Genomic DNA, 26565 nt, shown 5'->3' with positions numbered 1-26565 from the left:
AAATCTTCCAACTGAACCATAGCTAAGGTTTATACAAAAAAGTCGCTAGGTATGTCAGTATGAATATTCTATGGAAAAAAGCCGCTAAAAGGGTCTGAAAGTTGCTAAATCTAGTGCTAAAGTTGCGCTTGTGTGTGTGTGTGTGTGAGACGCTGGAGCTGATGGCAGGGGGCGGTGGATATTGTGGCGGTCAATGTGGATATTGTGGATGAGTTCTTCTGTCATCACGTTCTATTAGTTCTACAGCTTCAGTTTCGGAACATTCACGCTTAGTAACGCATACAGCTGTTCCCTCACCACAGTGCAACACCCCTTTCAAACAGTGTCGCGTTCTGAACGTTGTTTAAGTGACATATACCGGTATTGCGGTATTTTCAAAATTCATATAACAAAAATAAAAACCGGTATTCGGTATGAACCGGTATACCGCCCAGCACTAATATGTGTGTTTCAACACTCTGCTTGCACCCTTCCCACTATGTTTCTTCGTGATTGACTGTGTATTTACATTTATTGTGGCGTGAGAGACTGTCTTTTGTTTTTAATCATACATGGGTGTTTCAGTGATCAATCAAAGTGGTTTGGGATCAGTGTTTTCATCATCAGCACAATAGCAGAGTGTTAATTACATTTAGCTAAGCTAACCATCATTGAACTGATCACCCTCTTTCTCATCATCTGATAATGATACTATTAAGGCTTAAGCAATGCCTGTCACATCTTAATTCTAAGTTTTTAATACATCTTTGTCCGTTGCATTTAATTAAATCATGGGTCCACAAAATATGAAAAATCTGTGATCATTTACTTATTCATGTTGCTCAGAAGCTGACCTTTTTTCTTTGTCTATACAGTGGAAGTCAGCAACCGTTTGGTTACCAATGTTCCTCAAAACATTCTTGTTTGTGTTCTGCACAATAAGGAAAGTCACACAGATTTGGAACAAAATGATCAACTATTCCTTTAAATTCTGTGTTCCTGTCATATTTGTTTGCTTTTCTGGAATACTGCTTTTCTTTTTCTTCAGTCTCTCCCCCTCTTCCCAGTGTTCTCCGTTTCCACTTCTCTCCTCACGCTCTCCTCAGCGTGATCATGTTTTTGGAACTCTGGTTCAATCCAGTCTCCTCTGTTTCCCCCGCTTTTCCTCTCCTCCCTCGCTCTGTTTTTCATTCCTACGCTCTGCTGTCCCATCAGAGACATCCACTTTTGCTCCCCTGAGGGTCTTCTGGTTTTTGCACGTGTGTGAGAAAAATTTTTTGTTTGTAAATTAACAGATCCCACATGAAAAAATACTATAGTAATTTATAGTAAATACTATAGTGTTTTTGAACCATACTATAGTAAAGAACTTGAATTAATTTGTTGTGGTAATTCTATAGTTGCTGTGGTAATATAACAACTATAGTAATATAAACAAATTACTTTACCAATACTGTACTAAGTTTTCTACAACTATAGGGAATATTTTACTACAATACACTACAGTTTACTGTAGTAAAAACTAAAGTATACCACAGTATTTATTACAGTTTATCAGTTCACTGATGCTGTAGCATTCATTAACAAAGTGTTGTAAATACTATAATATATACAGTATAATACACTTTACTATAGTATGGTTCAAAAACTCTATAGTATTTACTATAAATTACTATAGTATTTTTCCATGTGGGATTACTCTGTCGTCAAGTGTGGAACAAGACAAAGTTTTGTGGTGGGTATGTGTGTCAGCTTTTTTCTCTGTCAGACACTAGAGAAAGGGACAGTAATGGTTTCTTTTTTTCCTCTCTGTTCTTAAGTGTGTGATAGGAACAACATGTTTTGGTAACGCTTTAGATTACAACCCGCAATGTACTGCGTAAGTAAGTAGATTGTGCATTATTTTTTTACAGACTTTTCTTAGAGTGTAGCATACTAACTAACTACCAATACACTGCTTAAAAGTGTAATTGTTCAGAATTTGTAGTTTTACTTGTTTACTAGCTAATAATAATAATAAAAAAAACTTAAATTGTAATCGTTCAAAAATGTGTAAGCTTTCGATAATTCAGTGTATTTAAAAATGTTTATTTATATTTTAATATTATATTATGCATTTATATTATTACGAACAAATCTAAATGAACATATAAAAATATATGTTTTTGCTGAGATTTGACAATTTTGCGTCGTGATTACGTAATGACGTCATCCCTCAATGACATCACAACATCATTTAGCACCTTTTAGCAACAAATCAACCTTCCTTTAGCAACTTCCCCTGAAAATTAGTTGGCAACACTGGTATCGCGGTTGCGGCACAGTCAGCGATGAAACGCCAGAAGCAGCAACAAAATGCTGAGTTTTGCGGTGTTTCGTTAACGAATCGTTTGCGAAAGTCATTGATTCAATGATTCATTTATAAATACAGCCACTTGCTTAGTTACTGAATGAACAAATGACTCGATGACTCGCGCATTAAGACAGTGACTTACCGCCACCTACTGGCGGTTTTAGTATTTAAAAGAATCACTTTTCACTTTTTTTTAATCATTGCATATTAATCTATTGAAAAAAATTTTTTATTTTAAACATTAATATTCTATTTATAAAGATAAAAATGCATTGGAAAGTCAATTTAGGTGGCAAATATTGTCCTTTAATGGAAAAGGTGCAGTCTAAGTCATTTTCCCCCATTTTGTGTCCCCCCCACTTCTCAAACCAAAGTTACACCCTTGTTTATAGGTACACTATAATTACAGAAACGTACACCGTAAATTCAGTATACTTACATAGTTCTTTGCGGGTTGTAATCTAAAGCGTCACCCATGTTTTCCTATGCCTTATTTCTTGGAAAGACCAAATTCCTCTCTCAGAAATGCAGCTGTAAAGTGTTTCTGGCTGTATTATTTTAACTGGATAAATAAGTTAAACATGTTAAATAAATGCAGCCTTTTCTTTTGCAGACGGTATAATCTCACGTCACTGATATATTGTGATGTCAAAGCATGGCGTGGTCCATCGTTCAACCGCAGGGCTCATAAAAAAACATAATAAAAAATAAAAAACCCGCAGGGCTCATGAATTATTCATATCTACGTCAGAGATTGAGCTAAAAAATATCTCTGAGAACCTGCACCACCACACCGATCGTTACATTTTATGGTGGGCGCTGGTTGTTTGAGGACAGACACGATGGAAACAGATGCTTTCCACTGAACAACCATTACAACAAAAATACTTGAACTGAAAAGAAACATGTCTGAACATACTAATTTCAGAATGTCAGATGTGTTGTGTTCTGGGCTAATGCTGACCAGTGTACAATACTTGGCTCATGCATACTCAAAAAACAACAACAACACTATAGCTTAAGCTAAAGCAAAGCTAAGGAAATAATTACTAAAACATGAAAACACAATGTTTTAATAGGTTTTAATGTGTAATTTCAAAGAGTGTTTAAAAAAGGCAATAGGTTTTGTTCACAGTCATGAAGCATTGATTTGCTACTTGTTGGTTGGTTGTATCAGAGGGAGGGATATTATCATTCTAGAGAGCATGTATGGTAAGGCTGGTTAGATGTCCCCATTAGCCCCTGCTGGTGCATGCTATAACTATAACATCTGGCTTTAAACAGCATCTTTTCCAGTTGACGCCATTCAAAATTTTATTTAAGAACCATGAATAAAATTGTTTGCATGCAACATTTAGATCAAATATTTCTTTATATTTTACTGTTTTTTTTCTTAATCAGTTTCTGTGCTCTTTAAAAAATTTAATGGCCTGCTAAACCCACTAAAAGTGATGTTTGTCAACATTAGCTTATACATGGCCTCAAAGTTTACAAACATGGACAAAATATTACATATCTATAATTTTGATTTTATGGGGTCAAAACATGGAGTATCCAATAATGGCCTATGCAGGGCACACATGCATCCTTTCACCAATAGATGGAGCCAGCAGAATAAATATGAGCTCTTCATGAATTTGCACTCTGACATAAATCCTAACAGAGAGAAATTAATAACAACATCCATCTTTTTAAGTTGTGGTAATTCTCTCTCTCTCTTTAATATTATATTTACAATATTTATATGACAAAGATTTCAATTAAAAAATCTCAAAAGGATACAAATATAATCTGTCAAATGTTACAAAATGTTACAAAAAGTTACTACATTACAATATTGTGTTACTCCCTAAAAAGTAACGAATTGCGTAACTTTTTATGCAAATGTAATGTGTTATGTTACTTTTGCATTACTATTTCTCATCTGGACTGGGCTTGCTTGTTTAAGTTCTATCTTTGGCAAATGTAAGTGAAATGAACAAGCCTTATGCTGAAGGAAATGTAAATTCACATTCGTACAGTAGAATGTGTGTGTTTGTGTGTATCTATATTACACTTAATCACACTTAAAATAGGCTTCCTTATTTATCCACATCTTGATCTTTAGTTGTTTTATTTTAAATAATTTAAATTTTTAATAATTTTAGGGGCCTATTTTGTCCTGGTCCCTAGGTTCAGAACCATTGTTCTGTAATGAAAAATAGTTTCACTTACAATTATGACGAGCACTGGTTTCTCAACAGTCGAACAACTGGATAACAAGTACCCGTACTAACCTGTAGAGGGCACTATTGTACTATTTTTAAGTTTTACATAAGACACTTTGCTTTGCCAAGTAGTTAATGAGAAAAAAGCCTTTTTGTATTGTAAATCCCCTATTTGTAAACTCTTCTGTTAAAATTACTTCCATCAGAACAAACACAGACGTTATTTTTTATATATATATATATATAAGCAAGACATAAGCAAGAGTGAAGTGATTAACACTACAAGAAATTAGGTGGTTGTATTATCTTGACATACTATCCCCTTCTTTTTGGATAAATGTCAAGAATGTGTCACCACCATACTGCCAATCAGATGAAAGACTGGTGCATGTGTATGACTTAAAATGTGTCTGTATATATACAGTCACCATGATGGCATGTAAGATAAATACATGCAAAATTATATAATTTATATATATATATACTGTGTGTGTATATATATATATATATATATATACATACACTGTACATATATACATACATCTGTATATATATATATATATATCAAGACCTCAGTGAGGTCTTTGGGTCTCTTTATGGTGAGCAGAGGGATGTGTGTCCCAGTGTTGCCTGGCAAGCCAAACACTGCTGTCCTCTTTTGCTTTCAGACACAAAGTTACCATGTTAAGTTACCATGTTACCAAGTTACCAAAGTTACCATGTTGGTTCACAATTAACATTATAGACCACACTTAACACTCAGTATGTTGGTTCAGTCAAGAATCAGTAGCTCTTTGAGCTATAATCTCACAATACTGCAAATCCTTGTCCGTTTTGTCCTGTCAAAGCCATGACAGCTGGGATTCACACGTGGCATTCATTTGTATTAATTTAAGTTTCAACCTGGCTCAAAATGGTCTGTTATACAGCCAAACTGTGGCCGGCCCACCTAAAACTGCGTTGAGCATTGAGACTTTGTTTACAGATAAAAATCACAAAAGAAAGGAGGAACAAATAAAAGAGACAGAGAGGGGGGTCAGATCCTACTTGAGATTTCTCTCCCCACAAGACCCCCAAGAGAAAACAAGAGGAAGTAATAAAGACTGGAGGCTCTGCTTACAAAACTCGCATGACATGTGGACTCTTAATATAATGCTGCTTCGATTTAAAACCTGTTAGGAGCTTTTCTGCTTGTCAAGTAAATTGTGTTGCTTTTGTATCCATTTCATGCTTGTTTTGTCTAAAGCTCGTCACGATTATTCTCATTAGCAGATGGCTCTTTTGGTATCTGCCTGGTAGTTTGGTGAGAGTGTTCGTCCGAGAGAAGACAAGTGCCAGACATATGGATTTGATCAACAGGCCCCGTGCTGATGTTTTCTTTGGGCATGCTGACAGGCCGATAGACAAACGTCTCTCTCTCTCATTATCCCTCACACACACACACACACACACACACACACACACACACACACACTTATTCTCTCACAAAGGCATTGGCTGACGGACAGTCTGGAGTGCTCCAATGACACACAACATCACTCAAGCACTCTAGGACAAGTAGAGGAAAAAGAAAGAGAGAAGGGCAGAACAAGTAGGGAATAAGCAAGAGAACGGGACGAGAAGAAAAGAGAGAGACACTCACGCCTCTGACTGCCCCTTTTTTCCTCCTCCGACGCTGCTCTCTCTCACTCCTTCCCTTAGTCTCGCACCAGCGCACACACCCTCGCTCATTCTCACAGAACTTTTTTTCACCGTCTCGCTCTTTTTAAATGTTTTTGAGAGAGAGGGGAGACGCATTTGGAGGGTGTCCGAAATGCAGGAGCTCCACAGATGCCTGAGACCAGCGGAGAGATAGGAGACTCACCCTGCTTGGAAAAGATTGAGAAAACCAAAAAAAGAGAAGGACTGCAACAAACGTATACGCCTCAACATTCCCTCATAACCACTACAGGACGCTGGAGTTTGTGGCCTTATCATGGTGACACTAAGAATTACATTGACTTTAAGGTTCACCTTACTACTCCTGTACTGGTCATGCTGTACTGGTTGGCCGGGCCAGGCTCAGCAGTCGTCCCTGCGGGGTTTGCGTCAGACGACCCAAACCCGGCAAAACCTCTCTGAGAGCATGGAGAGCAAAGTGGAACGTCTTGGCCAGGTCTTCCGAAGGAACGTGCGTCTTCTTCGGGAACGGGGAGGCTGTCTGGATCTGGTCTTCCTCGTGGACGAGTCGTCCAGTGTGGGAGCTTCCAACTTTGGGAGCGAGCTGCGTTTTGTGCGGAAGCTGCTGTCAGATTTTCCGGTGGCACCGGAGGCAACACGTGTAGCGCTGGTGACATTTAGTTCCAAGAGTCATGTGGTTACAAGAGTGGACTATGTGTCTGCACCCAAAGCCCACCAACACAAGTGCTCGCTCTTCAGCAAAGAGATCCCCTCCATCACCTACAGAGGAGGTGGCACCTACACCAGGGGGGCCTTCCAGCGTGCAGCGGTAAGAGCAGCTGTGTAATCACAATGTCTGAGTCTGTGGATGTGAGAAAGAATTTAAGCACTAAATTAAATGTAATAGATAAAAGAGTAAATGACAGACAATGACATTAAGAGTCTAGCCACCTAATCTAGATTGAGTTGATTGAGATTAACTTTGATTTATGCTGAATGCATTCAATGATCCTCCACTGCTCTTTAATGTTCTTCAACTAATAAACAAATAGATAGCTATTGAATCTAAATCACTGAAGCACATTTAGCAGAAACAGGACTGCAAAGTCAAAATGATGGATGAACAACACATACAAGTCTCCATTCCTGGCAAGGTACCTCCAGATGTCATCTCTAAGTTAACACCACATGGTTTCCTGTGCACTCTGATCTGGGACAGATAACCACAGAAACCATGTATGTAGGACTTTCTAGAACCGTGGCCATACTTAAAAAAAAGTGCATGGTAGGGCCATGCAGGTTGATTTGTCCCCAGTCAACTTGCACTAAAGACTTTGGAAAATAGGGAAATACAGAGTTGTTGGTTTCAAGTTGGAACAACTTGAGAACTTCAAGATCCAGACAAAGGGAAAAGACAGCAGCAGTGGTGACTCATTTCAAATAAATTAATTTTTCTTTTAACTAACCCAGCCTCACTTAACAGCAATGCTATAAATTGCAGCAAAATGATTTATTGCCTCATCTTGAAGCCTACTGCAGCTTCTACTCCCTTTTTCCGTTACAAATGATTATGACGTACATGTTTTCAGACATTTTTCTTGTCCTGAATGACATTTGTGGTTTGAAAAATGGTTTTGCTAACCCAGATCTGCAAATGTATTAAGTTGTTATGGAAGCACAGCAGGACAGACCTTTTGTTCATATGCAATTAATTGGCATTGCAGTCAAACTGTAATATTTCATGGTTTTTGGCTCCTTTCATTGAGTCTAAATGGCGTGGAGGTCTGGAAGCTTTTACCAGACACATTTTCAATCTTTCAGAGATGCAGAGGTCGAAGGCCTTATCCACAGTTCTACTGCCCAGCCGAAGTGCATAGAGAGGCCAAACCTCTCTGATCAGATTTGCCTTTTAGCAAGAACATCCTCAATTGCCAAGCCTCTAATTCATTTACTCCACTGCATTTGGAGAATAAAATGTTGGGTTGGCTCTAAATGCATTTTATTTGGCTATGCCTGATGATGGATAAAAGCTGCATTGTGTAGTCTCACAAACCCAACATGCTAATAAACAGCAAAGTGGTAAACCATTTAAAACTGACTTGAGAATCTGCCATTTAACTACAATGATTATCTGAACTATAAAGGAAAGTCTGTCTAGACACTTTGAATAGACAGACAGATAGACAGACATAGATAGATAGATAGATAGACAGACAGACAGATAGACAGACAGACAGACAGACAGAAAGATAGACATCTACGGATCTAAGTTCTTATGTAATCTCTCTTCGGTTCGCCCAGCGCTCCTGCTGATTCTTGCTCTAACCACAGTGTTTGTCTACACTTAGTGGGCATCTTGGGTTGCCAGATCCCCAACCCCTTTTCCATTTGCCAAACCAGAGTAGAACTAGCTCTCCATAAACTTATTTCTCTCTCTCTGCTGTCCTTCTGAAAGTTAGTGAATGCTTTTAGTGCTTTCCAAATTCTTTGCCTGCTTTTCTGATCAGCCTCCATAGGGAGTCATTACATCGAAGTCCTTGACCAAATGCATTTGAAATTTCCTATTTCCGATGAATGCTCATCTCAAGTAGGATTCTTCCTTTCCCCCAGCAGGGATTCTATTAAGAAGGAGAAGTCTATGGGAAATCTATATAAGCACATTTGAAAACACACCAACCCACCCACCCACACATACATATTTATCAAGAGTCATTCTTCCTCGAAAATGACTGTTAATTTATCTCATGCAAGTAGCGTGGAGGTGAAAAGGGCAGTTATATTTTTTGCGTTATTGTTAGCATACATCCCTCCCATTTCATCCTATACGTGACCCTTCCTCCTACAATCCCCCATCAGAAATTCCAGAGAATGTTTCTTTAAAGTGCCATTGACCCCTCTGACCTGGTTTTTGAAGCACAAGGCAGCAGGAGCGTTACTGTCATCGAGTCTAGACAGATCAACATGTCCAAATATCTCATATTGTGTCTGCGAAAACATCTGTCAGCAAGCCTCAGAATGAGCTGTGCAAAATTAAAGCAAAGGCACATAAAAGCAAAGAAACAGAATGAAAGAACTGGGACAGCTGTCAAAACGCACAAACGTGATGTTTGGTGTTGATACAAATGACCGGAAATTCACTATGAATGCTTACAGGTACAATGTTTTATCTATCTATATTAATGCAAAGTGAGTGTGTACACAATCCCCCATCAGAAATTCCAGAGAATGTTTCTTTAAAGTGCCATTGACCCCTCTGACCTGGTTTTTGAAGCACAAGGCAGCAGGAGCGTTACTGTCATCGAGTCTAGACAGATCAACATGTCCAAATATCTCATATTGTGTCTGCGAAAACATCTGTCAGCAAGCCTCAGAATGAGCTGTGCAAAATTAAAGCAAAGGCACATAAAAGCAAAGAAACAGAATGAAAGAACTGGGACAGCTGTCAAAACGCACAAACGTGATGTTTGGTGTTGATACAAATGACTGGAAATTCACTATGAATGCTTACAAGTACAATGTTTTATCTATCTATATTAATGCAAAGTGAGTGTGTACTTGTAGAAGATCACTATTTTTCACAAATAGCTGTAAAAAGCCCTGAGTGAATAAGAAACCGAGAAAATTGTGACAATGAAATAGAAATGGCTGTACAGAATGCTTCTTTTTGGCAAGCATGCACTGATGAAACTCTGGCACTTCCCGAGGCTGTATTTGTGTTATTAATTAAGACTGATTAGGGAGATCCTTATGAGAGACATCCTGTACTCTACGAACCCTGATAAAACAGTCAGGAATGTCTTTAAACCAGCCTGAGAGCCACAGATATGTCTGCAGACAGTCAGATAAAGGCCCTTCTGTCTTTAACTGTCTGAAGAGGCAACATGTGTTACAATTAATCAGTCTTAGTCCTATTTAGGGGCTTAATTGCATCTCTGAGTTGTGTTGGAGGAACAGATTGCTTGGTTGCTTGTTACTGTGCGCTTTGCCTTAAGTCACAAATTGTATGCATTTACCTTCACCAGAAATTGGTTTATAGCACCTAAATCAGACACGTAAGAGACTGAAATAAGTAAGTAGCAGAAATATGCCTAAAAAAGGGATGGATCAACAATGAGAGACAGCATGAGACAAGAATAAAAGAGTCTTATTGTCTGGGACACACATGTGACGGTAAAATTAATGCAACATGATGGCATGAGAAAACCTTCATCTGGTCTTCATCCATCAGTTGTCCAGCACTCATTCTGCAGGGAAGCAGGAACTCTTAGATGGGTAAAATCACATTTCATGTCCACAAGTCACATTTCTTTGTCCACAGTAGACAAAATTACGCTCTGCTATCAAACAGTGGTTGTCAACCAGGGGGTCTCAGAAAATGTTAAGTGGGCCTCAAGATGACTTAAAATGAGGCAAAACAAGCATTAAAATAAGCTAAAACAAGTAACAATCCAGATATGTCTTAAATTAAATTCATACATGCCCAGAATTCCTGGTAGTCTAACTTTAGAAAAGTAATTTCTAGATCTGGAAAAGTCATGTAAATGAATACAATCCTATAATGGCATGGGCATTTTTATGATGAATGTACATTTTGTTCTTGCCAAGCTCCAAAATATTTTATCAGACAGAATTTGTGTGCAAAAAATATTTTAAACATTCTTATCCTTAATATTTATCTACAAATCACAAACAACTGGAAAAGCCACGGGGACTTTGAATGTTGTTGTCAAGTCAAGTCACCTTTATTTATATAGCACTTTATACAATATAGATTGTTTCAAAGCAGCCTCACAGTAAATGAACAGTAAAAATAACAGAATCAATTAAGCAAACTTCTTTAAATACAAGAGAAATTCCAATTCTTCTGTAAAACAATTATGGCAAGACAATAGTGCCATTATACAGCACACGTCAGTTCAATGATGATTCAGTCCAGTTCATAACTGTGTAAAGTTAATCAATTGTGAAACAAGTTTCAGTTCAGTTATATGTAGCTCTACTGAAGGCAACAGTGTCATTTTTTTTAAACTCACTTCAATGTTGATTCAGTTCAGTTCAATAACGGTGTTGATTCTGCAAAATCCATCAAATTATGAAACAAATCTCACTATTGAGACAATAGTGTCATCATTCAGCTCAATTCAGTTGTTAACATTTTATTTTCATCCGAAATTGTCAGTACAATCAAATTCATAATATTTTTTAAATTTAAAAAAAGGGGGAAATGTGGAAAAAAATGGGGAGCGGTTGAACTAAAAAATAACCACTGAATGAGAGACCCTTAGTAGGTCCCGTCTGATAATGTTCCTGCACATTTGGTAACAAAACTCCATGTAGCTACTGGAGCATAGTTATAGTCACACAAATTGTATTATTGCAAAATAATTTGTCTCGCCTGCAATTTTCACCTCATGCCAAACCTTTAGTCTGCTCTCACATTATTCCAGCTATTAACCACAACTTTCAGCTCCAGGAGAGCCCTATTCCACACCCTGAGATCTACACACGCAAATGCACTTTGGAACATTTATAAACTGCAAAACGCTTCAACACAGTGATTAGTGGTAACTGGACGCTGGAGTAAGTCAAATATAGAGCGGTGGTGGCATTCTCAGTCTGACTGCACCACCAGCACAGTCTACTGGCAAAAAATGCATAATATTGTTGAGAGAAAAACGGAAGAAAATAATAGACAAAAGACAGAGTTTCTGTTTATTTTAGCACTATTAATGGCCCCATACAGTGAGGTCACATTTCTGCTCTGAAGCATGAAAAGATAAAAGCATGCGTTTTTCCACCAGCTGCATACATACACCACCAAGAGAGCGTAACTAAGATATATGTGGAGGCCCACTTCATCATCCTGAATCACCTGCAATTCCCAGATGTTATTTTTGTTTTAAGAGACCACTGTGGCTATGGGATTCATGGCAACAGGTGATGTCTGACAATGTTTCAAATTAAGAGTGAAGTTCCACGAATTATGCTTTCATAACATATAAAGTAGGGCTAGTGAGCATTTTTGTTAAAAATGATCTAACAAAGGTCCAAGACAAAACAACAAAATGTGGTAAATTGAGAATTTTTTGGTTATTTGACTGAATTTTGATTGATTTTCACTTTGGTTTCTCTAGCATAGTTAACCCAAACTCATCTGTCACAGTACAGATCATCATATCAGAGAGACTATTTCAAGTGACAAATAGGGCATATACATTAAAAATGTCTTAATAAATAATAAACACAGGGAAAGCCAACCACATGCCAATATTTAAGCAATAAAAAATATTAAAATTCTGCTTTAAATATGACTCACACTTTACAAAATGGCCACTTTCCATACCTGAAAAATATAATAATAATATTTATAAATAATAAAAGGACAAAAATTTGTGTTGCATGTCCTATTATGTTTATAAATGCTTGCAAATGTGCTGTTTACTTTGAAACTTGCATCTGTATCTTAATGGCAAAATCTTTCTCTCTGTACAATTACAAAAAGAAAAACAAAGGCACTGATGAAAGACTGTAAAGTTCCTGAAGCACTATTATTTTAAAAATCTACTAAGACTACATTTATACTGAGGTTATTATTCTAAAACACTCTAAATTTGAGGAGGCAATATTTTTCTAAAAGAACACAAAGTGTCAGAAGCACTATTTATCTAAAAGAACTGTAAAATTCCAGAGGCAGATCATCTTAATAAGGGCTCTATGCAAAGGCGCCTGGTCTGTCCTTGTGACCACACTATGATATGAAGGCTAGTAATTGGCAGCTCTGTACAGGCTTTCCAGGAGTCTCACTTTAAATACCTCAGCTAAGGCCACAGTTATGTCCTTTAGAGTTCAAAGCAAAAAGCAAGAAAAAACAGTCAGGTTTCACCCACAACACTCTAAGTAGCACTTGCATGCACTTGCTGTGCATTGTGTGTGTCTGCAATTGTAAACAATCTCATATGTGCTTGTGTACACGTGTTTTGAGGGGGAAGGGTAGGACATACCACAGAGGAGAAGCCACGGAAGTGCTGAAATGGATAACAGTTCAGCCTGTCAACAGCAACACACATCTGTTCTCACTGAAAATAGATTCCTCTCTCCCCAATCTGTGCTATTACTGCCTCACATTAGTGACCTGTGCGCTTCCTAGACGCCGGTCTGGAAAATATCTTACCTAGGTGCTGTTGTGAATTTCTAGATATTTCAGTGACTGTCCTCACAATGTTTTCAAGATGAGAACCAAAGCTAATAGTATGGAGTGCTTTATTTGGCTTTGGTTGTAGCTATAAATACAATTTGGCTAGGATGAGTTTTAATTATTTTTTTTAATTATTAAGATTTGATTCATTCTCACTGTTGTCTCTTGCACAGATCATCCACAAGTGCAATAATGATCATGAAGGGAAAGCCATTTTTATGAAGAAAAACAAGTTTCACAATTATACACAGCGGAGTTACATAATATCAAAATATGCACTGTTATTCACAGGCAACCATGTAGTATACAATTTGGCTAGGATGAGTTTTAATTATTTTTTTTAATTATTAAGATTTGATTCATTCTCACTGTTGTCTCTTGCACAGATCATCCACAAGTGCAATAATGATCATGAAGGGAAAGCCATTTTTATGAAGAAAAACAAGTTTCACAATTATACACAGTGGAGTTACATAATATCAAAATATGCACTGTTGTTATTCACAGGCAACCATGTAGTTATGGACGTTCTAAATTATAATTTGAGCATTTTTTAACTAGCCTACTCCATTCTGCAGTATTTATTTGTTAAGCAGATGGGTTCCAGTGCTAGAAGGAGGTTTCCATCAAAAGCCATCAAGAACATGTAGTCTGAATTTTATGGGCCTTTTTAAATCATTTAAATACTCTGTTTTCTAAATAGATATTTTCTTATTATGTTAATGGCGGTGTACAGGATCTATTCAAAACTACATCAGCTCCACATCTATAACTCACTCCACATAAAAACGCTGCCTGTCCTCGCAGTCAAGATCAGTGATATCACTACTTCTTAACCAGGTGTTTTTTAATCAGGTCCAGCTGGGGTGGATTGAGGAACGCTGACACTCTTCTGCTCTGGGCCCTTGAGGCTAATTTTTTTTAAACTAAACTGAACGTTGGGGAAGCCCAAACAGAGACAGGATCACTGTAACAGAGAGGAGAGATAAGAGTTTAACTGTCAGAGATTTCTCCTGCTCAGCTTTAGGGCAGAGAACGTCTGCAGCTCAAAAGCACAGCTCTGGTTTAACAGAGAAAGGGAGGCAGGAACAATGGACAGCAGGTGGGTAAACAAAGGATGGGTCTAAGTTTACATGCACTTACATTTATGTGTTATGATGTTTTTATCCCAAGTAACTTGCAATGCATTCAGTTTTTTACTATTATGTCCATTCCCTGTGAATCAGATCTTGCTGTTGCTCTAATAGTTGAACTTGTCTGAATAGTTGAATATTTGCATATATGGGTCTAAATACTAAGATACTTGAAAAAAAAGTTAAATATCCTTATGGAATTGTGCATTTTTACATCTGAGAGAATAACTGTTAAGTAAATGTTCTAAAACATCAATATGAGGTTTATAATTTGACATTTTAAAGTATAATAAGTGGAATCAGTTCATATAAAAGCAACATAATTATTAAAGCATTAACTGTATGCACAAAAAAGCCATTTAATACTGAGAACAAATATCGTATGACAATATCTGATACACTCCACAGTAAAGCCAAAGCGTGTTTATTGGTTATCTTATTCATTTATCTGTTAATTCGCCCCTTTGTGTCTTTCCTTTTAAAAGAGGCATTACATCACACTGTGGTTTGATTAAGCAATTTACTTAAATAAGGCTAAATGAATTATTTCTTTAAACCACATAGTCCACAAAACTAATATCCTGTATCTACAGTCACCAATTCATGTCTTAGAACCATTTTATCCTAATTGTTTTACCTTCACAGTGTTTTGGTCTCCTTCACAGACATCTGTTTGGTGGCTTGTGGCTTTTCTGTCATTTATCTCTTGTCATTTAGCAAGCCAAGAGTCTGGTTATATTGACGAGGCTTGTTTGGTTTCACAAGTATTTACTCCTATCTTTCGAATTGGTTTTGGAATGTCACAATACATTTCATAAAAAGAACTGCAACATTTTCTGTCTCTCTCAGTTCTGGCATGAAGATCCAAAATAAGAGAAATCGAATTTATCGGACCAAATCCAGACTCTTTTTGCTCTTGCATAACTTTGTTCTTGTACTGAGTTCCTAGTACATGGCTGGCAGCACGAGAGGACCCAGAGAGACCAAATTTGCCCTTGCATTAGATGAAATATTGTCAAGGCCTTCTCTCTTTTAAAAATGATTTCCTCTGCCGTCTTACTGTCCTTGGTTTGATAAATGGTGTTTTGACAGGAACCAACTAACCATCCTCCACAAACCTTCTGTCCCGGTGTGTTATCCAGACCAATTACACTCCCTTTACTCAAACTCCATCCAACCACGCACACTTGCACATCCTCTTCAATTCACTTCACAGACAGAGAGAACTGTAATAAGGATCTAGGGACTTCCAGCAGTCGGTAGATGTATAGGCCTACCCCATCTATTAGCCCAACGCTCTCTGCTCCTGTCCTTCTAAACAAGGTGTAGCTGGCCGAGTGTGTCTGACATGTTGAGGAAATTAAATCAATTGTAATCACTCAAGGAGAACTAAAGGAGAACATAGTGCACAGTGGGAGGCATATAAACTTAAGGCATGAAACAGGAGTCTCCCATGTGTGAAATCAAACTGTGGTTTATATCTACGATTTCAACAGCTCAGCTTTGCAGAGCAAAATGTTTACCCTCAAATGTTTTTTACAGGATTTATTGCAGACTTGTGGAAAAAGATGTAGTAATTGCACAGTGAGCTGTTTTCTCCTGCCCAGGACTATTGCTTGAAATTGTTTGGTCCATCTAGTGGGCTTGTTTTTGCAGTGTAGGTTCATGTTGCTGGTATTCTTTGCCACTGGAACCATAACATGTCAAAACAGCTCAGACCTCCAACCAAGCAAATGAATGCACTCCGGTCACATGTTTACTCCATTCTGGAATGCTTCAGACAGAGATATATCTACTAAGAAACTCCACGAACAAAAAGTTTTTTTTCTGCTGCATACTGCTGAGCTGAGCTCAAAAAACTATAACACAACTCAGAACCATCACAGGTTTTTGTTAAGAACACTGTGGTTTTGTTAAGAGGTTACTGACCTGACATCAGCTTTATAACATGGTAAGGTGTCTGAGAGGTTTTGAAATAGAATACTTTGGTGTGATGATCATGGTTCACTAAACATGCCCATTAACCCAATACAGGAACTGAACAGAGGATTATGTCTACATTAGCAGCTGTAAAGGACTTACTGATTAAAGAATGTGAGATTCTGTGCAGACAGGTCGACCCCTACATGGAGACTGCTAGTGCTAGACAGTAGTAGATTATTTGCCTAAATTCAAGTCAAAACTTAAATGTAACCAGTAACATTACGAAAAAATAATAAACAATTTTGCTGACCGATTTAAGAGCTTAAATTAACTGATCTCTCATACCATCACCAATTTCACAGCTGTGTCTAAAATCTGCCTGTTTTCCATCATTCACTGTTCCTTACATAGGGACATATGCAAATATGCAATATGCAAATATTGTGAGCCAGAGAGGGCTTTAGAGCAAAATTTGATATATTATTATGGGTACTCTCTAGTTGATCTTTTTGCAGTATGGGATTGAATAAGTGCACCAGATAATCTCCACTATGGTTTCAGACAACAACTGGTCCTTCAGAAATCAATATGCTGATTTGGTGCTCAAACAGCATTTATGTCATTTTTTTGGGGTTTTTACTATTGAAAAATACTATATACGTATTCTTGCTAAATAAAAGTATTAATTTCTTTCAAAACATCTTACTGACCCAAAACTGTTGAACAGTTCTGTCAAAAGCAGAAACAAATTTTCATCGAAAGTCTCTGGACTTTCTCTTATCACTGACAGCAGAGACTCACAGGCTGCTGCGGCTCCTCTTCTGATGCCTAAAAACATATACTGTACACATGTTAGTGTTTAGATCACGCTAAGTCAGACTGCAAACATTATACAATGTGGCATGCTCAAAGATGTCTGTATAACAAAGCAGGATTAACTGCTGCTGTACTGTATTAATCATACTTGCAAAAAAAACATAGTGACACATTTAGACATACATAAAACACACAGCTGATCTCAACTGGATAGCATAAGGTCTGGTCCACACTGCAGCTTATTCCGTCTGTGAACTGCTTGTCTAGACAAGAAAAGCTGTCTGACTGACATATAAAGTAACTAGCCACTGTCTGTTTAATTTTTATAAGCTACAATTAAAAATAAAGGTTCTGGGCATCAATGGTTCCAATACATTCATGGAACCATTCCATTCCACAAAAGGTTCTTTATAGTGGAAAAGTGTTCTTAAGATTATTAAAATGCTCTTCACACTAAGAATTTTTTTTTTCTTTTAAAACCTTTTCTCAGACAGGATCTTTGGGGAACCTAAAATATTTCTTCACATCGCTACAAAACATATAAGAGTTTATTTAGGGTGGAAAATAGTTTATACTACATGAAAAAAACAAAGTAATCTCTACAAATAATTGTGGAAAACACCAAAAATAGCTAAAAATGTGTACACGTTGTGATTCTGCTGGTTCAAAGTGCTTGTTATATCAGCCTGGTACCTTGTAAACACAACTTTGTTTCCAGGCGGTCTGATAAAAAAAAACAACAACAAAAAAAACCCTGTGTTCTTACTCCCAGAAGTTGCGTTAAGTCAGCCATCACATCAAAGCTTTGTAGACTAAGAAAATCTTTTCCAGCAACATGCATCAGACGGTCAGTGTACAGAGGCTGAGCCTGAGACTACTTTACAGGTGACCCTTATGGTCTTAGGCTGCCAAACAGCCTAAACTCAAGTAACTATCACATGTGTAAACTAATAAAAAAAAGGAACTGCAGATTTTGTCACTAGGAGTGAAACAAACAGCCATTTATACACCCATAATGTTGTGATTGCCTGAATTACTTGTAAAGCTTGTTTTTGTCACAAAATACCTTTTAACTGAACTAATTAAATTAGCCACTAATGTGAGTGATTAACCACTACTGCTTTGATAGGGGACAAGATGTGTCGGTTTGCTTATAAAAATCAAGTGGGTTTATAATGTGTAGGAGTGACTACAGTCGTGTGTAATTCTGTGGGTGCAAACACAGTATATGTGGTTGTTAATAACCGTGTCAAATTTCACATCTCAGTGCGTCAGTAGCTATTTTCTTTCTCCTATTCCTGTGATCTCCGACAGTTGTCTACCCTGCTCTAATAATGTGCAGACATGTTTGTGTACCATGACCACCTCTGACTCATATCTAAAACCCCTTACGCCTTCAGTGTCTTTGAGCTGCCGCCCCATAAATGCCCACAATCACACCCTGTTTTAGCTTGTGGGCCAACTCCCATAGGGCCCCACCACAGTGACATCACTGTGGTGACAACCAGCAGCATCTGTATATTTGTGTCTGGGTCTGTGTGTGTTAGAGAGAGAGGAAGACACAGTGAAAAGCAACCCCACCACAGTGACATCACTGTGGTGACAACCAGCAGCATCTGTATATTTGTGTCTGGGTCTGTGTGTGTTAGAGAAAGAGGAAGACACAGTGGAAAGCACCAATGCATTGGAGATTCCAGATTTGAGGTGTGTGCTTGTATCCCTATGTGTGTGTAATTGGAAGTCAGGCCCCAGGCGTAGTAATTATTGTTCCTGTCTGAGATGCTTGAACTGCAGCCAATTAGTCAATAAAGAGAAAAGCTGCTCTGTTTTCTACCAGTCCTTGAATTGGCCTTGTCCATTGACTTTCACAACCCCCTCCTCTCTCTGTGTCTGAAGCAATAAGACAGTAAATTGTGCTCCACTTAGAGCGCCCTTAGAGAAAATGAAGAGATTTTCTCTGTTCCTCAACCAAGCCTCTTAATTACACATGTTTAGACATAAAAAGTCTTGTAAACAAATGTTCATGCACGTGAGTGTAAAATGTAGCTATGTTTGCCAACAAGACAGTCATTTTCTGCTATTTTGGTGGTTTTGTAATGTCAACTGTGTGTTCCAGGGAGAAAGATGAAGCATTATTACAATAGGGGATTTTTGGATGTATAGAAGGTGCTGGTTAAGGAATAGGAAAAATAAAAATCTGTCCTCATCTACTTTTCTATTGAACATAAATCATATTCTACTATCAGACTGCAAAATTTTGCTCAGTACAACTACTTGTTTTTCTGCATGAGTAACATTATGATTCCTGTGAATGCAGTGAAAATGATAAATGCGTCATAAAAGTATCACAAAAATTATCATTACACCTTGTGTATTATGTTCTTCTGAAGCCATACAATAGCTAGGCTGAATATCTTTACATCCAACCAAGTTCTCCTTGGGCCGTTCATGAGTATGAATTAATCTTTCTTTTGAATCAGATTTTTTTTAATTAATCTGTTGATTAAGCTCACATACCAGTCTGCATGATTCGTTCACGCAGACTGATCCAGTTCACGAGTTTAACTTACTGATTTTCTCAACGAGAAATTTCAATCTGTTCTTTACATAAAGAAATTCATACTTTCAAGCATTTGTAACTTACTCATGAAATAATTAAAGTGTGTCATCCATGCTGAATTATCAAGACAAAGTGAAAATCATAAATCATTTATACTATAGTAATATAGCAGGCAATACTTTGATTTATAGGCCTATGGGTGTTTTTCTATAGCCTAGTAAGTACATTAAATTACCATCACTGTCTACTCTGTACTTTGAGTTATACCAAAATGAACTTAGACACATTGCGGTTCAATGTTTCATGTACTTTTTATTTATTTATTTTTTTTTTACAGCAAATTCTGAGGCAGTCGCGTGAGAACGCCACGAAGGCGATCTTCCTCATCACTGACGGTTACTCAAACGGCGGAGACCCGCGGCCGGTGGCGGCGGCGCTGAGGGAGAGAGGCGTGGAGATTTTCACGCTGGGCATCTGGCAGGGGAATATACGCGAGCTGCACGACATGGCCTCGCACCCCAAGGATCAGCACTGCTACTTAGTGCACAACTTCGCCGAGTTTGAAGCGCTGGCTCGACGCGCCCTTCACGAAGGTGAGAATACAGAATATGAGCTTTTCATACTTGTAATAGTTAAGATTGGGTCATCATTAGTCTTATATCTTTGTCTTGTATCACGATTCACTTTGTTCATATTTACTTCATGGTTCATAATTAATCCTGACTATTCGTTCACATACAGTCGATTTCCTGTTGTAAACGATTTGTGAAAGTTCTTATTTGCATATTTATGAGGCAGATATATTGATTGGACAATTATAGCACGTGACCAGTACGCAACCCGGATGCATAGGTAACTGCTTTACTAGCCTAACCTTTGTTGGTTTGGAAATGTTCCAAATTTCCACTGGTTGTATTTTCTGTTTGTTTGTTTTTTTCAAATGAATGAATGAATGAAAGGCGTTTGCTGTCACTATTCGACATGTTAACAGTTTCTCTCAGGGATGTACACTAACAGCGTCAAAGTTTCTGGACTGTATAAAAATAATTAGGTTAGTAAAAGATTATTCCCGGTTTTCTGTTGCCATACAACTCACGGGAACATTTTAGCACCGCTTGGTTTCACACTGTAATACTTTGGCACATCTATTAAAGTAGTGCTAAAAAACCCTGCCAAAAATGGTGGTGTTAAACATTACGTAAACAAGAGTTAAAGGTGGACTTTAAGGAGAGTTTAAAAAGGCGTTAACCAAAGATTCATTGTAAAAAAGGTATATGTATGTCTATAAAGTATGAATTCTCGTGTCTTTCTTCATATAAACCCAAGCTTTACTCAAATTTACCATAACCATAGTTTCCTCTAAATACCATAGTTAACAGCATAACAAACATTATTTTGATGTCAGTGGTGACTATACCAAGCTGTTTTACTGTAATAATTGCATTTGCTGTGATATTTTAACAGAAACTATGGTTACCATGGTGAATGTTTGTTAAGGGAAATCAAAGGCCAATCCAGCTAATTTTTCCTTGAGCCTGACAAATATGAGCCTCTGTTAATCCCAGCGTAAAAGAAAACTGGTACAAAAATAATTCAGTGTTATTATTTCCTTTGGGTGTCTGGCTATAGCAGATTCTTCTTATCTGAGCTCTGAACTCAATCAGCCACATGAACTCAAAAAACCCCTTTCTTCATGATGACATCACCCACCTACACTAAACCCAGAGAGATATAAAACAAAGAAGCCCTCTAGATAGCATCAGATCAATCACTGGCTTTGTGCAAGGGGAGGCCTGACTAAAGCTGTGGCATCGTTTGTTCTCACCTCCTGTTGTGATATCATGTCTGTCATATCCTTTGTCCAAGATAGTGCAGACTCCTTCAGCTTGCATAGCCTGTCTGTGTATGCCAACATCTGGAGCAATGCATTTGTTTGTATTTAGGGAGACAAAATGGTCCTGCCAAAGCCAAGGTTTTTATAGTTAGTTATGCAGAAGATGCCAATACCGAAACACACATGCTTACTTTTCCAGAGCCGCTTGGAGTTCAGTTAGACATGAAGAAATAGATGAATTATGAGGCCAAAATTATTTTCTTTGCATCAGAGAAAAGTGCAGTCTGATATTCATTGCCATTTTCTCTTCCAGATCTTCCAACTGGAAGTTATATTCAGGAGGATCTGGCCCAGTGTTCATCATTGTGCGAAGAGGGAAAGGACTGTTGTGACATAATGGCCAGCTGTAAATGCGGTACACATACAGGACAGTACGATTGTGTGTGTGAGAAAGGATATTACGGAAAAGGACTTCAACATGAGTGCACAGGTAAGGGTCGTGGCCTGTGTGCAAATTTTGTATTTTCCATTTCAGTTGAAAAGTTTTAAAGAAATGGATGGAGTTCCTAGAGACAAGTCCAGTTTATTACTCGATAAATTTGCTCAGGGATGTTTAAGGCTGAAATGTGAACTGAAAGCCAATTCCTCTCCTGAAATGAAGTAAAAGAAACACTTCCACCAAATATCCATAGTGACAGAGAAAACAGCTTACAAATAGATGGGACATTGAAGCGTGATGCCAAAGTGGTGCTTTAGCTCTCATTTTGCTTTCATAACAAACCTATAAACATGATTTAAAACATTCACAATCATCTCTTTGTGCACTGCAAAATACCACATAATATGCTAGGTCAACACTTTTTTGCAGCTTACTTAACTTCATTTGAATCTGGCAACCCTACTTTTTGTTCACCTCATAAAACTGCTTGAAGAAAAAGCAATGCTTCATTTGAATTAAGATCTATTTATGTTTATGTTCATGAATTGTGGTTCTATTAAAGCTATTTTTCATGCCGTGGTAAAAATTAGCTCATATCGAGACAGTTCTAAAATAATCAGTCTGACTAATTAAACTGAGGAATGAGGTGGTAGGAAAGTGTTAGATTACAAAAACGGGGTGAACTGCAGATTTCATGTGATGGAGAGCTAACCTCCGACAGATGTTATTATTGCACACTTGCTTTCACACTTTGTCGCTTTGTAGTAGTATTTCTTTCTTTTTCTCTGCAGAGACACTTAATACCCATGAGAAGTCATGTGTAAATGCCTTGAAGTCTATTATAAATCTGGTGTTTTGAGAAATAGATTTGGAATAGTGCAAACTTTTACTCACAAATGTCTTTGACTAAGAGTGTTCTTACTCTAAATGATTAGATTTTTCAAAGCTACTACAGCTTAATCAACCTATCTCACCACAAACTAGTAAATGTTGCAATGTTAATAATACATGAAAAAAAAAAGGTCTACACTGAGGAACTGGGGCCAGATTCAAGAAACATTCTTAAGAATTAAATTTTGGTAGCAGCTATTTGCCCTAAGTGAAAATAGCATATTTTCTTAGCGATAGATGCTATTTACACTAAGTGCAAATAGCGATGGATGCTATTTACACTAAGTGCAAATAGCTATAGATTCTATTTACACTACGTTAAAATAGCAAGGTTTTCTGTTATTTATACTACTTATTGCAAATAGTGACAATTATCTGCACCTCAGTATTGTAGTACATTATAAAACAGTACCCAATAATAACGTATTGAGTGTAAATTATCATTTTAATTAATATTATTAAATGGATGCCACCTTACTGGGACATTAAAGTCCTCCCTGCACCTACCCTAAACGATACTTTATTTCCAACTTTTTGATTATTTCCTTCATTTTTAGTGAAAATAAATGCCTTTCTGATGTGATATAAGATTTGAAAAGGGAGAAAAAAGGTGGGTTCAATCTCGGGTCAATTGCATCAAAAAGCACGTGCCTTACCATCTACGCCACTAGAACTGATGATTGACATTCGTCTTTTATAGTATTGACTTCAAAATCACACGTTGGTGGGTGGAGTTTAGTGTAAATAGCCTCTGCCAACAAGGCGGGCTATTTGCACTTAGTGTAAATAGACACTCTGTACATTTTTTCTAAACTGCTGTTTTCTGTTTACTTTCTTGCTTAAAGGGGTCATATGATGCTGCTAAAAAGAACATTATTTAGAATATCTCTTTGGATTTGAGACTTTAGTCTTTGCAACTTTAACAGATCTTCTTTATGCACCAAGAGCTTGTAACACTCCAAAGAGAAAGGAACATTTGAAATCGCATCATATGACCCCTTTAAGAAAAAAGAATGTTCTTAAGCCAAAACTTAAGATGAATTTAAGTTCTTGAAGAGGATCTTCTTAAAAATCATAGTCAGTATAACCTCCAACTTTTCTGACTGTAAATCTACAAAGGGTATGTTTTATGAATGTATTTTTTGTAATTGAGCATAAGAACAATCGTTTTAAATTCAAGCATATAATTACGGCATAATTTTCAGCAATATTCAGCACTGAATCAGCTCAGTAAAGAGAGGGCAAAAAAACAAAGTGCAAATGTAAACAACATTAAAAATTACTATTTAAAATACACAGCACACTATAAAACGCAACGTCTCATCCAGCCAGTCACAATGGAAATAGTGTGTATGCTTATAATTGTCACAAAAACACTGCCTGCGAAGTGTTTTTCTTTTAGTTGATCAGCAAATCTTTGGCAATAACCTCCATACAGTCAGGTAACACCAAAGTCTGTTATTTTCTTCATAAGAAAAGAAAAATATGTTTTTTAAGAAAATATTTGAGAAATTCTTTGTTCAAGAATTGCTTTTAAGAAGCTTTTACGAACTTCTAATTTACTTTAAGAAATTTCTGTCTTTCTGTAAGGGAGCCAGGTTGACCTTGTTCCTCTTGAAGCAGAACCGCACCAATCCAATACCATGTTGTGAGGCATCAGTCTGCACTGTAAACATTTTGTCAAAATCAGGATTTTGAAGAACTTGCTCCTGGCATTATGCATTCTAAGTCATTGAAGGCTTTTTCACAGTCCTCAGTCCATACTACCTTGTTGGACTGGCTCTTTGTTAGGGCCATTGCCCTGGCGTAGAAATTTGGAATAAATATCCTGTACCAACCAACAAGCCCAAGAAAAGCTCTAACCTGTTTCTTTGTCTCAAGCTGCCCTGCTCCTTTAATGGCCTCCACCTTCCCCACCTGAGGTCAGATCACACCGTGACCCAGTACAAAACCAAGGTATTGGGTTTCTGGTTTGGTGAGGGCACATTTATCTGGGTGAATGGTTAGTCCTGCAGCCTTAATGCATAGTGAGAGCAGCTGAGAAGATCGTTGGTGCCTCTCTCCCAACGGGATTAATGTTCCAAGAGTTCTTGACCACCATGTTTGTGCACAAGTGAGTCCTGGAATGCAGCCATCTTCTGTGTTCGTGGTAGGAGCTGAATCACTTAAAAGTACTGGAGTGGATTTCAAGTTTATCGGGTTTGCCTAATTGACATTCCCATTTTAATTATGAAACCACATGCAGCAATGGGAATTTTTCCCATGTCTTTAGCACAGTCAGAAATGGAGTGCCATGAATGGCTACCCATGGGATACCTGCTCCTACCGAAAGTGGATGTGGCATGCAAACATTCTTTCCAGCAAACAAGGCATTTCTTGACATATTCATCAGCTCTAAGAATATGTTGTTTCTGGAGTCTATACTTTGTGCGATGTCCATGATGATTACTAGTATGGCAATCTTGATCATGTTGATGGATGACTGAAGTTCCCGTATGTGATTCTCTGCGTTGTGTATTTAATTTTTCTTCCGTGACAGTTGGCTTGGTAGGGGGTCTAGTTGTCTTTCAGAGGTGGTGGCTTCATACACAGGTGATGAGGTCGGTGCGTATGGGTCTCGGGACAGCCATCAAGTGGTATCTGCACAGAGTAAGAAAGAAAACAAAAGACGACAGAGCAGTATTTGTTGTAAAAGACTGCAAACACTAGGGTTGTATCCTTTGTTCGATCTGAGTCTGCTATTGTTGTTCCTGCTTTCCCTATTTCTTAATTACTGCGACACCTAAAGAACAGTGAGGTAAGGATGGACTAGTGGATGGGGAAGGCCTATGAGGGATTCTTCACCCAGGATTGGCCCCCGAAGCCTGTTGCATTCGGTTCTTTCCTGGGCTCCTCACTGGTCCGTGTGTCCTATCCTATCCCTGTAGGTGGAGGAACAACTTTACAATGTGAAACATGAGTCCAGGTTTTCCTTCCCTGACACAACACTGCAGCTGCTGTAATCAACATCACTTGATGTGGTCCGTGCCACTTAGGCTCTAACGGCTTGTTTCTGAATGACTTTATCATGCAACAAACAACTCCAATTCTGCATTCTCTATGGGAGTTTCTGTTACTTCACTCGTAGGTGCGTATGTAAGCATAACACAATCGTGAGTCATTTCTCCTTCATCCTCTAACACAACTTCAGTCATTGCAGACATCATACATGAGGATGGGTTCGTGACTGACGCACGCTGTAAAACAATGTTCGGGGCTGTGAGGGTTGTTAACCAATTTCCCCAACGAGAGGAGGGGACAGAAGTGACTTTTGCTTGATTCATTAGTGCGGACACTGCACTAGTCTGACACTGTCTGTTAGCCAATTTTGTAGGAATTACTGTAATTTCTGCACCAACGCAATTTCAATTCTCTGTGTGTATGTGCTGTACATGTGGAAGAATTGACAATAAAGCAGACTTGACTTGACTTAATGCGAGTCAGGTCTTCCTTAAGGTGCTCCAGATGCTCTTCCCAGCTTTGGCTGAAGATTATAATGTCATCAAGGTAAGCTGCAGCGTAGTCCTCTGTACCACG

At 37.9% G+C, this 26565-nt stretch overlaps 1 protein-coding gene across 1 annotated transcript in view; it reads left to right on the top strand.

The window, feature by feature from the left end:
- The first annotated feature begins 6235 nt into the window (after positions 1-6235).
- Positions 6236-26565, top strand: part of svep1 (sushi, von Willebrand factor type A, EGF and pentraxin domain containing 1) — a 72875-nt gene continuing 52545 nt past the window's right edge. The window contains exons 1-3 of the mRNA XM_016490853.1: positions 6236-7027; positions 20163-20418; positions 21973-22149. Of these exons, the coding sequence (XP_016346339.1) occupies positions 6515-7027; positions 20163-20418; positions 21973-22149 (946 nt within the window). The 5' untranslated portion in view covers positions 6236-6514. The remainder of the gene's footprint in view (positions 7028-20162; positions 20419-21972; positions 22150-26565) is intronic.

The sequence above is a fragment of the Sinocyclocheilus anshuiensis genome, unplaced genomic scaffold (genome assembly GCF_001515605.1).
Source record: "Sinocyclocheilus anshuiensis isolate Anshui unplaced genomic scaffold, SAMN03320099.WGS_v1.1 scaffold426, whole genome shotgun sequence".
NCBI classification, from domain to species: Eukaryota; Metazoa; Chordata; class Actinopteri; order Cypriniformes; family Cyprinidae; genus Sinocyclocheilus; species Sinocyclocheilus anshuiensis.
Note: the sequence above shows the minus strand (reverse complement) of the source record. Positions and strands in the feature narration are given on the sequence as shown.